A 14,596-nucleotide genomic window follows, 5' to 3' on the forward strand; every position below is an offset into this window, starting at 1 on the left:
TCGAGACCATCTCGCAGTGTCTGCTTTCTACCAGACACTGCGAGATTAATTCACCTTTCAGCAGGACAATAACCTAAAACCGAAGGTCAAATCTACACTGGAGTTGCTTACCAAGAAGATAGTGAATGTTCCTCGAGTCCATTCTCGAGACCACATATTGAGTGTCTCGGTCTTGTCTTGTACTCACTCTTGACTCTGTCTCAGACAAGTGAGGTATCAAAATGTCTTCCCGAGACTAGCAGAGTAAAAAAATTAATAATTATCAGCTCCCATTCAGTCAGGGCATAAAACCACTTAGCCAGGTCAAATATATACATACACTCCTTTCTTGAAACATTGATAGAGTTTCTTAACAGCCTTTATACCTGTTATAGACATGTTGCGCAATGGTGAACCTATAGGTCTTCAGTGTGTGACAGGTTAGTACAGTGGTAAACCTATAGGTCTTCAGTATGTGACAGGTTAGTACAGTGGTGAACCTATAGATCTTCAGTATGTGACAGGTTAGTACAGTGGTGAACCTATAGATCTTCAGTATGTGACAGGTTAGTACAGTGGTGAACCTATAGGTCTTCAGTATGTGACAGGTTAGTACAGTGGTGAACCTATAGATCTTCAGTATGTGACAGGTTAGTACAGTGGTGAACCTATAGATCTTCAGTATGTGACAGGTTAGTACAGTGGTGAACCTATAGGTCTTCAGTATGTGACAGGTTAGTACAGTGGTGAACCTATAGATCTTCAGTATGTGACAGGTTAGTACAGTGGTGAACCTATAGATCTTCAGTATGTGACAGGTTAGTACAGTGGTGAACCTATAGGTCTTCAGTATGTGACAGGTTAGTACAGTGGTGAACCTATAGATCTTCAGTATGTGACAGTGGTGAGCCTATAGATCTTCAGTATGTGACAGGTTAGTACAGTGGTGAACCTATAGGTCTTCAGTATGTAACAGGTTAGTACAGTGGTGAACCTATAGATCTTCAGTATGTGACAGGTTAGTACAATGGTGAACCTATAGATCTTCAGTGTGTGACAGGTTAGTACAGTGGTGAACCTATAGATCTTCAGTATGTAACAGGTTAGTACAGTGATGAACCTATAGATCTTCAGTATGTAACAGGTTAGTACAGTGATGAACCTATAGGTCTTCAGTGTGTGACAGGTTAGTACAGTGGTGAACTTATAGATCTTCAGTATGTAACAGGTTAGTACAGTGGTGAACCTATAGGTCTTCAGTATGTGACAGGTTAGTACAGTGGTGAACCTATAGATCTTCAGTATGTAACAGGTTAGTACAGTGGTGAACCTATAGATCTTCAGTATGTGACAGGTTCGTGATTCTGAAAGGACCGTAATACCAGCGCACTTATGTAGAAGAGTACACTTTTTGTAAAACACAAAGGGCCAGTGGTCTAGTTGAGGGTATACGCAGGTATAAGCCATATACCCACTTTTGTTTTGTTTTAGTGGGCATTGCTTCTACTTAAGCTTTAAGGCTCGAGGGGGTGTGGTATATGGCCAATATACCACGGCTAAGGGCTGTTCTCATGCACGACGCAATGCAGAGTGCCTGGATACAAAGCTAAGCCGTGGTATATTGGCCATATACCAAAAACCCCTGAGATGCCTTATTGCTATTATAAACTGGTTACCAACATAATTAGAGCAGTAAAAATGAATGTTTTGTCATACCCATGGAATACGGTCTGATATACCACGGCTGTCAGCCAATCAACATTCAGGGCTCGAACCACCCAGTTTATAATCACTTCTTAATCCCTACTGATGCATATCAAAGTAGTTTAGTGGAGGTATACGACTTATCAATTATGTAGCACAATAGAGAAATCATGCACAAAGTAGCCTACACAATCGCAAAGCGCGTGAAATACAGTCACATGCGTTCCACACACATAGCCTAGTTTCAGCGGAATATTATCTGCAGGCAGCAAGAGTGTGCAGCTCTCAACTAGTTTTGACATCCGTAGCCGGCAGGGTAGGAGACATTTTAACTTATGATATCTACCAGTAAATGATAACTAAGGCAACAATGGGTCTGCAAACCAGGAATTGAAAAAGTGAAGTCTTTATTGTTGGTTAGAAGGCTATTTGTCATCATGTGCTGCATCCGGCGCGTAGACATGGATGGGCCTGGGTGGACAGAGGCCCACCCACTGTGGAGCCAGGCCTTGACAGATAATAAGATTGATGTGGTTTAAGCATTGTTGTGGCCTTAGACCGTCACAATTTGGTCTTTTTTCTTTAAAAAAAAAGTGTGATTTTGAGAGTGAACATCTGAAAAATGGATAGGAAAATATAGTACTTTCACACAGGATGCCTTTCCTTCGCTGGGTGGGCCATTTGGGAACTTTTGGGCAAAATTAGAGTATACCCACTTCTCCAAACACCACTGCATGGAAAGACAGCAGTCCCACACAGCATGATGTTAAAGGATAAGCAGTCCATAAACTCAGACATAATAAGCCAGTTGGTCCCAATCATAAGAACACAAAAACACAACCATTAAGCATTTCCCAATCAAAATGTACAACCATTACTTCCAATGCAAAAAACATTTCATGTTTAGCAAACAAAGTAACCGGTGACCTAAAGTTTAAAGTGAAAATGACAGCGTTTTAACTAGGGATGCACGATATATCGGTGAACATATCGGAATCGGACGATATTTGCAAAAAATGGCAACATCGGTATCGCCCGATATCTAGTTTAATGGTGATGTTAAAAACCAGTGTCAAAGCTACCATGCATACTTATATAACGTAGTCATAACGTAATGACACCACGTAAAATTTTGCGCTACACGTGCAACACAGCATTCCTAACCTAGCCCACAATGTCTGCTGTGTGGATCGAGCAGTCAACAAGTCGAGCAGTCATTTGAAAGAGTAAGAACATTTCAGCGAGACAACTCAAAGGCGAAATACATTAAAGCCAAGATGATGGAATTCATTGCCCTTGACAATTTGCCGACTGGTTGAGCACCTGTACACACTACCAAGTGCGTTATTTTTCAGATGTTGCCCTACCGGAGTTACACAGTAATAGCGTCACTGCTATTAGCTTCACGACATACATACTATGGAACACCGTTTGGGTCTTTGCGTGTCAAAAAAGATACAGTAGCACTGTCAAAGCTGTACAAAAAAGTACACCGGCCATGAACGATGTGTTTACAATACCGCGTTGGTAATAAAGCATAACGTTAATTTGTTCGACCTTCTGGGGTAGCTAGCTTTAGCTATAAGAACTGTCTTATAAATTAGGGTTATTTGAGATGATGACACCTAGCTCTATAGTTAGTTAGCTAATTATAGCTACTGAAATAGCTTTTTTTATAACCAGCACTGTTGGTGCGCAAGATAACTTTACCAGCATCATAGCATACGTATCGATTAATCATTGTGACATATGAAATACGAGTGATAGTGTAATCAATGTGTAATAACTACGTAAAACATTATGAATGCGTTAAATTATTATGTGACGTGCAGTCACATTCAGGTCCTGATTGGTAAACAAGCTTATTTGACACATCAAATACTGTTATTTGACTTGTATCTTTTTTGACACGCAAAGACCCAAACGTGTTCCATAGAAATCCTGGTTGAGAATGAAATGACTGAACAAATGAACAACGAAACAGCACTGCAAGTAAGTTAAATAAATCGTTTTTGATTATGTTTTACTGGTAATGGGGACATACGTAAATGCCAACAGAATAACTTTTTGGTCAGTGTGGTGTGTGTGTGTGTGTGTGTGTGTGTGTGTGTGTGTCTGTAACCTTTATTTAACTAGGCAAGTCAGTTAAGAACAAATATTTTTTTACAATGACGGCCCGGACGACGCTGGGCCAATTGTGCGCCGCCCTATGGGATTCCCAATCACGGCCGGATGTGATACAGCCTGGAATCGAACCAGGGACTGTAGTGACGCCTCTTGCTGCGTCCATGTGTGTGTGTGTTAACTATTTAACTGTACTAGAATGCTTAAAAAGCGGCTAAAATGTTAAATATTAGTTATCGGTATCAGGTTTTTTGGCAAGAAAGATATTAGATATCGGTATGGCCAAAAATATCATACCAGTGCATCACAAGTTTTAACTACAAACAGACAATCATAATATCAGTAAAAAATATACAATTCCCACTTGATGCTACAAAACCAACTTTATAAGAGGTTTTAAAAATAGGTTCAATTTGACTCAACGTTCCATGATGCAGTTCAATGCATGATTAATGTAATTCACCAAAACATTTCTTGGTTGTTCAAAAAATATTGCTATCAGTTTGTAAATCACAGCTGGCCTGGTACATTGTTTGCTGCCTCCATTCGGGATGCATGTTTCAGTTTCAATGACTCAATATTCTGGACAAAAACTGACAAATGTAACTAAGACTGAGAATGTCAATAGAATCTAACTAGTCAGTCATAACGTGGCTTTAGGCTAGTGTATCAAGCAAAAAATATGGAGCCTAACGTTAGCTAGCTGCTAGGAGGATGTCATGGAGTGGGTGAGTGACAGACTTTTCCCCCTCATATCGTTGTTTCTGTGACTATACACAGCCAGAGATGATTTGACAAAATTACTATCATGGTCTTGACTTAAGTCTCGGAACCCCTTGTCTCCCTCCTGGTCTCGGTCTTGGCTCCCGAGTGGCGCAGCGGTCTAAGGCACTGCATCTCAGTGCAAGAGGCGTGACTACAGTCCCTGGTATGAATCCAGGCTGTATCACATCCGGCCATGATTGGGAGTCCCATAGTACGGCACACAATTGGCCCAGTATCGTCCGGGTTTGGCCGGGGTGGGCCGTCATTGTAAATAAGATTTTTTTCTTAACGGACGTGCCTAGTTAAATAAACGTATCGGTCTTGAGAAGGACTCGATTTGCTACGGTCTAAATCTTGAAACAGTCACGCTTTAGGTGGTCTCGAACACAACACTGGCATTAATTAATTATTCATAACTCTATTCCCTCACTAAGTATTTTTACAGAGTGTGTTCATGTACTTGGAAATGTTCTTTCCACTTCTGGTGTAGTGGACAGAGACAAACTGACAGACTCAAGGCGTGAAAGTTTTTATACTCTTGTATTCTTCCCTACGTTTCTTCATCAAAGATGTCTGACCTGACTTGACCGGATAGGTGAAGGTTTTGTGGTGGAAATATCACTCAGACCCTATCCAACTCACTACGTTTTCCAGGTACCTGCATCCACACAGGGCTACAACGAAGCAGTCTCAATCTCAACTTGTCTTCTAAGGTACTGGTGATTTAATTAATAAATACAAAATTGTAAAGACCTGCAAGCCATATACACAGTATCTAATTATCTTACCCTGTTGGTCCATCTCTTTCCATCTCCTTTCCCAGCTAGCACATACAATTCTGAGAACAATATGTTTCTTAGAGCTTGGTGAGAGTGTGGTTGTCCTATGGTTATTTTGCATTCAACCTTCAAACAAAGTTCTTGGAATGGTGCAGGATACCCAGCTAGCACATAAGGTTCTGAGAACCATATGTTTCTTAGGTGGAATTTCAGTGCTTAAGTGTAAAGTTTTCTGCAGGTTTCCTCATGGTTCTATTTAAAGTAATGTTTTCAGAATGTTCAGAGAACATTAAGAAACAACAATCTTCTGTGGGAATTTCAGTACCTCAGCATAAAGTTTTCTGCAGGTTTCCTCATTGTTATATTTAAAGTCATGCTCTAAGAACATTAAGAAAACTTTCCATAAAAAAACACAAGAAAACATTAATAGCTTTCAAAGATCATTCTAAGAATGTTATTTAAAAACGTATACATTCAGTATCAACAAAAGTATTTTAAACCTCATGGCTAGAGAACATAAGATCATAGGTTTGTATCTCACTGACGCCATACCACAATAAAAAATATATGTGTTTGCATGATTGAAACATGTTCTCAGAACATTATTTAATTACCTTCAAATAATTAATCATTTCCGTTCGCAAAACATTAATAAAACCTCCCAAGAAAACCTTCAGGGAACCACAGTAAAATGTTCTCAGAACCTCCCTGCAACTTAAAAACCTTCAGGGAAGCACAGTAAACATCCTCAGAACCTCCCTGCAACTTAAAAACCTTCAGGGAACCACAGTAAAACATCCTCAGAACCTCCCTGCAACTTAAAAACCTTCAGGGAAGCACAGTAAACATCCTCAGAACCTCCCTGCAACTTAAAAACCTTCAGGGAAGCACAGTAAAACATCCTCAGAACCTCCCTACAACTTAAAAACCTTCAAGGAAGCACAGTAAAACGTTCTCAGAACCTCCCTGCAACTTAAAAACCTTCAAGGAACCACAGTAAAACATTCTCAGAACCTCCCTGCAACTTAAAAATGTTCTCAGAACAGGCAAAATGTTCACTTCTGTTCTCAGAATGTTTAAAAGATGTTCAGTTTTACCAGTCAGGAAACGTATAGCTTTGTTCCGAGAACCAATGGAAAACAAAAAACGTACATTCCCACAACTTCCAAGGAACCAAATGTGCTAGCTGGGTTAATCTGTATTTTTCCTCTCTCCCTCTATCATTTTCTCTCTCTCCCCATCTCTCTCCCTCTCTGCTGTCTTTAGTGTGGAGACTGGTTAATAATAGTTCTCTGGGTTTGACGAGACGTGGCGCTCCGTTGGCACAGTGTAAACCCAGACATACTTTCAGCATTACCAGTTTCCACACACACAGACACACACACACACACACACACATACATACGACTGGCACAGGGAGTGTGCTGTTCTGTACAGGCATGTTTGATGGCTGGGCATGTGTTCAGTTGCTTTCTTGCAGTAAAACATGCACACACAACACACACTTTCTCTCACACATACACTCTCTCTCACTCTAGGCGTGGATGAAGGATTGTGGTGAATCGGTGAAAGGTTGTCCCATGAAGTCCATATAAGGCAAAAACCAACCAGACAACGCTTGCCTTATATGGGTACAGTTTCATCTCATGTTTCATAGTCAGTCTTTTAAAGGTTTACTACAGTATCGTCTGATCATCCGCGAAGACTGCAGTCTGAAGTCACAGGAGGTATCTGCTGTTCTAGTGTTCAGTGTGTTCTCCCTCTCTCTCTGGTCTTCTGATGATGTGTTTGGCACATATATTGCTGAATGTGAACGATGTGTGTGTGCATGTTGGTGTGTGTTTGCACGTCCTCCACACACACACTCAGCTTCCAGTCAATGTGTTCCTCAGCCATCTTTAGTTATCCCAGGTTATTCCCCATCTGTTAACAGAACATCAGGAATGACAGTGAGTGGAATACGATCTGATTCACTCTCTCATACTCCCCCTTTCCCTCCCTCATGCTCCCCTCCTCCCCTCTCCCTCATCCTCCATTTTCTCCTGTCATCCCTACCTCTCCTCTCCACTCATCCCTACCTCTCCTCTCCACTCATCACCCCCTCCTCCCCCCTTGGTATCAGCTTTCAGTGTGAAAGATCTCTTTAGGTACTAATGTGCTTCATTGTTCACATGGTTTTAATGGTAACTTCAGTGGTAACTTAATTAAGAGCCAAACTAATGTCCCTATGACATCATATCCACAAAATTAAAACTCACTGAGTCTGTGCACTATGTACAAATATCCTAAACATTTTTTGTTGAAAATCCTTATCAAAGTATCGGGAAACAAAATAAATAAAATGTTGTGTCACATCTTTAAATAGCAGCATCAAATATATATTTCACATTAAGGGCTATAATTCATAACATGTAAATGTCTCTTCTATTTAGTCAAGGGTCTGCTAAATGTAATTTATTATTGTTAATATATTATTTTACCTCCTGGACATAACCAGTAAAGGTGTGTATTTACTCCTCTCTACACTCCCCCTATCCTCCTCCTCTCCCTCTAACTCCTCCTCTCTTTCCCCTCTCCTGTAGCCCTCCTCCTCCCTGCAAACCTCCTTTCTGCTACGGTAGAGTACCTCAAAGCGGCTGTAGACCTTCTTGTCCTTCCTCATGCTCTCGATCCTCTTCAGGAGGCTATCTCTCTCCTGAGGGTTGACCTGGGGCCTCTGGAAGCGGTTCTTTTTAAGTGTTGACTCCCTCTCCAGCCCTCCTTTCTCCCCTGCTACGTCTACGTCCTTATCCCCTCCAGCCTCCTCTCCTCCTCCTCGCTCCAGACGGTTCTTCTGGCTGTTGGCAGAGATCTGTTCCAGGATGACCTTGGTGTCGTCTCTCAGGTTGCTACTGAACAGAACTGAGCCACTAGAGCTCTGGTACCGAGACAGACCTGTCGTTTTGGACGCAGCTTTGTGATTGGCTGCGGAGGTGGCATAGTCTGTGGCTTTAGCGTCGGCGGTGGAGCTCAGGTTTTTAGCGGCGATCACAGGCTCCTCTGAGCTTTCCGGCACAGTTCTCATGGTCTTTTCGTCTCCGTTGGATGGCGATGTCGCACCACCGGAGCTCTTCTTGTCCTTGGGTCCCAGGAAACCTTTGAATGAATGAATGTTTTAATTAATAATTGAACTAATTAATTAATTAAAACCTTTATTGCTCCGAAGGGAATTTGCTGTATACATCATGAGCACAGCAATTACATTTTTAAAATTAAAACCCAGTAAACATGTGCGTAACAATCCGTGACAGACACACAGACAGTACAAACATACCTTTGAGTCTTTGGGTCTGCTTCTTGAGGAAGTCTAGGGGCTTAGTGTCGGCCTTTCCCTCCCCTCCCAGGGTGTTGAGGGAGGTGTTGGAGCCCAGGTTCTTGTGGAGCCCCTCCTTAGACTCGGTCTGTGACATACTGGACGAGCTTTTGGAGCGAGACTTCTTCAGCTCGCTTTTCTCCGCGTCTGTGGCGTCCGTTGTTAGCATTTCCTCATCACAGGAGACGTGGCGTGGGTTGGAGCTCTTGAACGGCTTCAGAGTGTCCCTCTTGAAGATCTTCGGAGAAGGGAATGGCTTTAGAATCTTACCGGGCTCTTTCCTCTGTGACTCCGAGCTGCTGTTTTTTCTCTGTGCTGTGGTAGAAGCGGCAGGCTCTGAGATTTTGAAACTTGAGGTTTGAGGTTTACATTTTAGCTCTGGTGTGGCTGCGACTTGTGGTTTCTTTGGGGCAGGCTCTGGAGCAGTCACGAAAAATGAGGGGACTTTGGGGACCGAGGTGATGGCGGTCGTGCTGGAAGAAGGAGTGTCTGGAAGGTCTGGTTTCTTCTGAGGAGGTTCTTTTATCACAGCCTCTTTAGATGCGTTCCTCTTAGCAGCCAGCTCCATGAAGTACTGCAGTCTATTGGAAGGGTTGTTCATGTTAAATGACTGGGGTTTGGGGGGATCTGCAGATGCTGGGGTGTCTTTCGTGGTGTCCACCTCGGCCAGGGGGTTCTTAGACACCTCTCTACTGGCTGAGGTTACTTTGGGGGGCTCTTTCTTTGGCTCAGCCTCCTCTTTCAACCAAGCCTCTTTCTTTTCTTTCTCCTTCTCTTCTTTCTCCTTCTCTTCTTTCTCCTTCTCTCTCTCGTTCTCCTCTGCCTTCTTCCTCCACTCAAAGGGTTCCCGGGTCAAGGAGCGTCGCTTCTCCAGGATCTGTTGGACGATGGAGGTGGTGCGGAGCGAGTCGGAATTCTCGTCCTCCTCGTTGGCCACCTGCATCAAATCAAATGAAACTTTATTCGTATGGCACATTTCAAAGCAAGGTTGCAATTCAATGTTAAAAAAACCTCAGATGATATGAAAGGTAATAAAGACCTTCATGCCCAGGCCTCCCATGTGGGTCTCCGTCTTGGAGGAGGAAAAGATGAGGGAGGAGCGCAGCCGGGAACTCCTCTGGAGCATCGGGTTGACCCGCATCCGGACCGTCTCGTGTTTGGAGATCGAGACCTCCCCCGGAGCCTCCCTCGACGACGGCATCTCCACGTCTGCCCCCACCTCCCTCCCCCCCACCGCCCGCTCTTTCTCTCTCTCTCTCTCCCACTCTGTGGTCCATCGGTCAGCCCTGTCCTTCCCCATGCTCTCAGGCATGAAGGGCTTGCTGTAGTGCAGCGGTCGGATATCCGGTCTAGGCTTGGAGGGGACATTCGGAGGCTCTCTTGCCTCATGGGCGTACGATTTCCCATCAGACTCAGGGTCTTGGAAAGCATCAGGGCCCAGAGGTTGGAGCAGCCCCTCCTCTCCTGTGTCCCCGTAGGCGCTGAGGTAGGAGTTGATCCTCCAGCTGCGGAGGCCCTGTCTGACGTTGGGGTCCTGGTCGTGGTCTGCCTCCGCTGGGACGGGGAACACCTGCTTCTCTGGGGGGTGCGGATGGGTGGGGGACGACAGGCAGGCATAGGGCTGGCCCACCGTCGGCCTCTTGTGGCCACTGCCACCTCCGTACCTAGACAAAAGGGAAGGTGTTACATTAGTATAGACACATTTTGAGGGTCGTGGTTGATACTTACACATTAACCTTATTGAAACATTGTGTGCGTATCACTGAAAGTTTAATTTAAGAACTCTAGTGGGAGCTGTCAACAATGAACAGACATTACTGATTATTCTCAAGTCCAGTGGACTGTCTCTACCACGTACCTTCCCCCTGCTGGTGGATGTCCTGGGTCATGTTTCAGGTCCTCAGAGGAGAAGTAGTCTCTGCCGTAGCCCTCTGGACCAGGAGGTTCCTCATAGGGGTAGCCTGAGTCAGAGTACTGGTCCAGTGCTGGTCTGTTCCTCAGCCTGTCGTAGTGTCCATGGCCTGAGCCAGGTCCTTCTAGCCCCGACCCAGGTCCCTCACCACCCTGGTAGTAGTGGCTGGACTGGCTCTGCTCCCTGGAATACAAACATAAATCATAAATCATCATCAGCAGCAGAATCATCATCCTCAACATCAGAATAACGATCATAAAAACCCAACATGCTTTACGTATCACAGATCATTTTTTAAAAGATTATAACTAGGGCCAAGAGTTTTGCCTGACCTGATCACAATATTATGTCAAGCTGACAAAGACAACATAAACTAACTAACTAACAAATGAACTAACTAACTAGTACCTGTGGTAGTGCTGCTCTGTCTCATCCAGGTTGTTCATAACTCTGTGCTTCATGTACTGTCTGGACGAGGAGTAGCTCTCCTGGGTTCCCTCTGTGTAGCTGTGCCTCTTATAGTCACTGGAGCTTATCTCCATCTGCCTGGGAACACAGGAAACACAAACAAAACCCTTTAAAATGGTAACAGAGGACACATAACAAATGTAATACAATAAGTTAACTGTTTATGGGTGAAGTTCCCCAGAAATCGGTTGAATACTTATGATTGAATTTGGTACTCTATTCCAAGTATACACTCTTAGAAAAGGGTTCTTTGGCTGTCCCCATAGGAGAACCCTTTGAAAAACCCCTTTGGGTTCCATGTAGAACCATTGATTGCTACATGTAACCAAAAAAGGTTCTACCTGGAACCGAAAAGGGTTCTCCTACAGCCAAAGAACCCCTTTGAAACCCTTTTTTCTAAGAGTGTAGTGAATTATAGGGTTCTACATAAAATCTAGTTTTACATAAATATACGTGCACCATCCCACCTGGAGACCATGGAGCGGCTCTGCTGCATCCTGAACTGCTGTGACACTGCAAACTTCCCAAGATTCAGTCCTCCTGGGTCTATAGTATGTCGGAACATGTCATCTCTTCGGAACGCAGAGCGCTCGGAATCTCCTCCTCCGAAAGGGTAGGCCGGAAGTTCGGGGGTGTGTCGTTGGAAACCCAGAGGGTTTCGCAGGGACTGGGTCCGCTTCAAGCCAAACTGGTTACCATAGTAACTGCTGCTGCTGCTGTCAGAGGAGAAAGGCACTAGGGCGTGGTCAACAGTGAGGGGCTGTGATTGAGCGAACAGGATGCGGAACTCCTCGTCAAAGGTGGTGACCAGTTCTCCCAGGAAGAGATGAGCGATGCAGCGATGCAGCTTCTCATAGGACCACATGAAACTACAGGAAACAGGATATGACACGTTAACTTCTGCGACTAAAGAAGTATCTGATATCTGTTCTATCTGGTGTGTTTCGATGCTCAACTATAGTTGAGTGTTGAAATCTGTTATATTTCTATGTTTACCTGTAGTTTCCACTGAGCACGGCCCTGCAGTCAGCCAATAGAAAGCGGTTTTTCACCTGTCCTTTAAATGACTTCCCTGTCCGACAGAAATAGGTCACTCCCGCCACTGTCCGCACACGCATCATCTGCAACACACACACGCACACACAAAATAGTTATTCAGAGTCACAAGGGGTTAATGAATGATGTTATTCTTTAGTGAGTTCTAAGGATGAATCAAACCAGTTTGTCCGCTCTGTTGAGATTTATGTAACCAAGCTCAGGTGTTGTCAGTTAGACATCATGTAAATATGTAGGTAAATAAATGACCTTACTGCTATGAGACAGTGGCCTGCTACCAGTCAACACAGAAACACTGGAATACTATCTGTTAGACTGTCGGCTCAAACCATTTGTTTTTCAAACTATTAATAACTACTGTTATTTTTTTAGCCCTGTGCTGTTTGTGCTAGTGCTGGGATGGATCAAACCCCTGCACACCCAGTAGGCTTTCAGGAACAGCATTAACCTGAGTTATGGGGAAAACTGAGTTAAGGCGTGGAGAGTCACCCCGCTTAAAATAGTTCAATCTAGGCCAAAAACATAGACTCACGTGGACAAGGTCCAAGTTGACCTTACAGTTGATCACCATGGAGACGAAGTGATGGGCATTCTGTTCGTCCAATAGAATGTATACGGGGACTTGACGCGCCGCGGCATCCAGCAAGTCAGAAAACAGATCCACATCTGTAAACATGTCCATCACCACAGCAATGACCTAGCAATGCCCAATGAGAGAGGGGGAAATATCACATTAACCAATTAGAAACTAGAAAATATCACATCAGGTTTAGGATTATTTCATTTAGTTGGACATGAAACACACACACACACACAGAAAGAGGGGGAGGACAGTAACAGAGACATGGCCAGTCTGATTAACAGGTTTGTCAACCCTGTTGACATTTAGACACACACACACACAGAAAAGTAATTGTATTCTTTTGGTTGAGCTGAGTGCAAGTCATTCATGTTCAGAGACAGGGTGTGGTGGATAAGCAGGGCAAAGCAGAGCGGGGGCAGACTGACTGGCAGAGTTTAAGACAACAGCGTCCATAATTGACATATAATCATGAACATAACTCTATCTGCAACACTGGATCCCTGTCTGAGGGATAGTGACTGAGTAAAAAAATAACATAATAGATATTCAACAGGATGGGAATGCTATCGTGTTAACGGTGTGTTGCTGGGTGGACTGGGGTGAGAAGGCCTGGGTCTGGGAATCTGTAACTGTCAGTTGAACTCCACCCCTCACTGCTGGAACATACACTACCAGTCAACATTTTTAGAACACCTACTCATTCAAGGGTTTTTCTTTATTTTGACTATTTTCTACATTGTAGAATAGTGAAGACATAACACATATGGAATCATGTAGTAACCAAAAAAGTATTAAACAAATCAAAATACATTTAATATTTGATATTCTTCAAAGAGCCACCCTTTGCCTTGACAGCTTTGCACACTCTTGGCATTCTCTCAACCAGCTTCATGAGGTAGCCACCTGGAATGCATTTCAATTAACAGGTATAACTTCTTAAAAGTTGATTTGTGGAATTTATCTCCTTCTTATTGCGTTTGAGCCAATCAGTTGTGTTGTAACATATAGTAGAGTTGGTATACAGAAGATAGCCCTATTTGGTAAAAAAAAGTCCATATTATGGCAAGAACAACTCAAATAAGCAAAGAGAAACGACAGTCCATCATTACGTTAAGACATGTAGATCAGTCAATACGAAACATTTCAAGAGGTTTGAAAGTTTCTTCAAGTGCAGTCGCAAAAACCATCAAGTCCTATGATGAAACTGTCCCTCCTGAGGAATGGAAGACCCAGAGTCACCTTTGCTGCAGAGGATACGTTCATTAGAGTTACCAGCCTCAGAAATTGCAGCCCAAATAAATGCTTCATAAAGTTCAATTAACAGACACATCTCAACATCAACTGTTCAGAGGAGACTGTGTGAATCAGGCATTCATGGTCGAATTGCTGCAAAGAAACCACAACTAAAGGACACCAATAAGAAGAAGAGACTTGCGTGGGCCAAGAAACACGAGCAATGGACATTAGACCGGTGAAAATTTGTCCTTTGGTCTGGAGTCCAAATCTGCGATTTTTGGTTCCAACAGCCGTGTTTTTGTGAGACGCGGTATGGGTAAACTCTGCATGTGTAATTCCCACCGTAAAGCATGGAGGAGGGGGTGTTATGGTGTGGGGGTGCTTTGCTGATGACACTGTCTATGATTTATTTAGAATTCAGGGCACACTTAACCAGCATGGCTACCACAGCATTCTGCAGCGATACGCCATCCCATCTGGTTTGGGCTTAGTGGGACTACCATTTGTTTTTCAACAGGACAATGACCCACACACGTCCAGCCTGTGTAAGTACTATTTTACCAAGGAGAGTGATGGATTGCTGCATCAGATGACCTGGCCTCCACAATCCCCTGACCTCAACAAAATTGAGATGGTTT

General features: G+C 43.6%; 1 protein-coding gene across 5 annotated transcripts in view; it reads right to left on the minus strand.

The window, feature by feature from the left end:
* Nucleotides 1-5,093: 5,093 nt before the first annotated feature.
* LOC112264472 (protein FAM83H) overlaps nucleotides 5,094-14,596 on the minus strand; it is a 35,255-nt gene continuing 25,752 nt past the window's right edge. For 3 of the 5 annotated variants that reach the window (XM_042295355.1, XM_024441088.2, XM_042295356.1), the window contains 9 exons: nucleotides 12,672-12,836; nucleotides 12,080-12,204; nucleotides 11,551-11,952; nucleotides 11,024-11,161; nucleotides 10,562-10,798; nucleotides 9,743-10,367; nucleotides 8,665-9,640; nucleotides 7,978-8,486; nucleotides 5,094-7,274 (listed from right to left, as the gene is read on the minus strand). In XM_042295355.1, the coding sequence (XP_042151289.1) occupies nucleotides 7,254-7,274; nucleotides 7,978-8,486; nucleotides 8,665-9,640; nucleotides 9,743-10,367; nucleotides 10,562-10,798; nucleotides 11,024-11,161; nucleotides 11,551-11,952; nucleotides 12,080-12,204; nucleotides 12,672-12,836 (3,198 nt within the window). In that variant the 3' untranslated portion in view covers nucleotides 5,094-7,253. The remainder of the gene's footprint in view (nucleotides 7,275-7,977; nucleotides 8,487-8,664; nucleotides 9,641-9,742; nucleotides 10,368-10,561; nucleotides 10,799-11,023; nucleotides 11,162-11,550; nucleotides 11,953-12,079; nucleotides 12,205-12,671; nucleotides 12,837-14,596) is intronic. The other 2 variants (XR_006078583.1, XR_006078582.1) reach the window with 2 other exon arrangements.

The sequence above is a fragment of the Oncorhynchus tshawytscha genome, linkage group LG13, assembly GCF_018296145.1.
Source record: "Oncorhynchus tshawytscha isolate Ot180627B linkage group LG13, Otsh_v2.0, whole genome shotgun sequence".
NCBI lineage: Eukaryota > Metazoa > Chordata > Actinopteri > Salmoniformes > Salmonidae > Oncorhynchus > Oncorhynchus tshawytscha.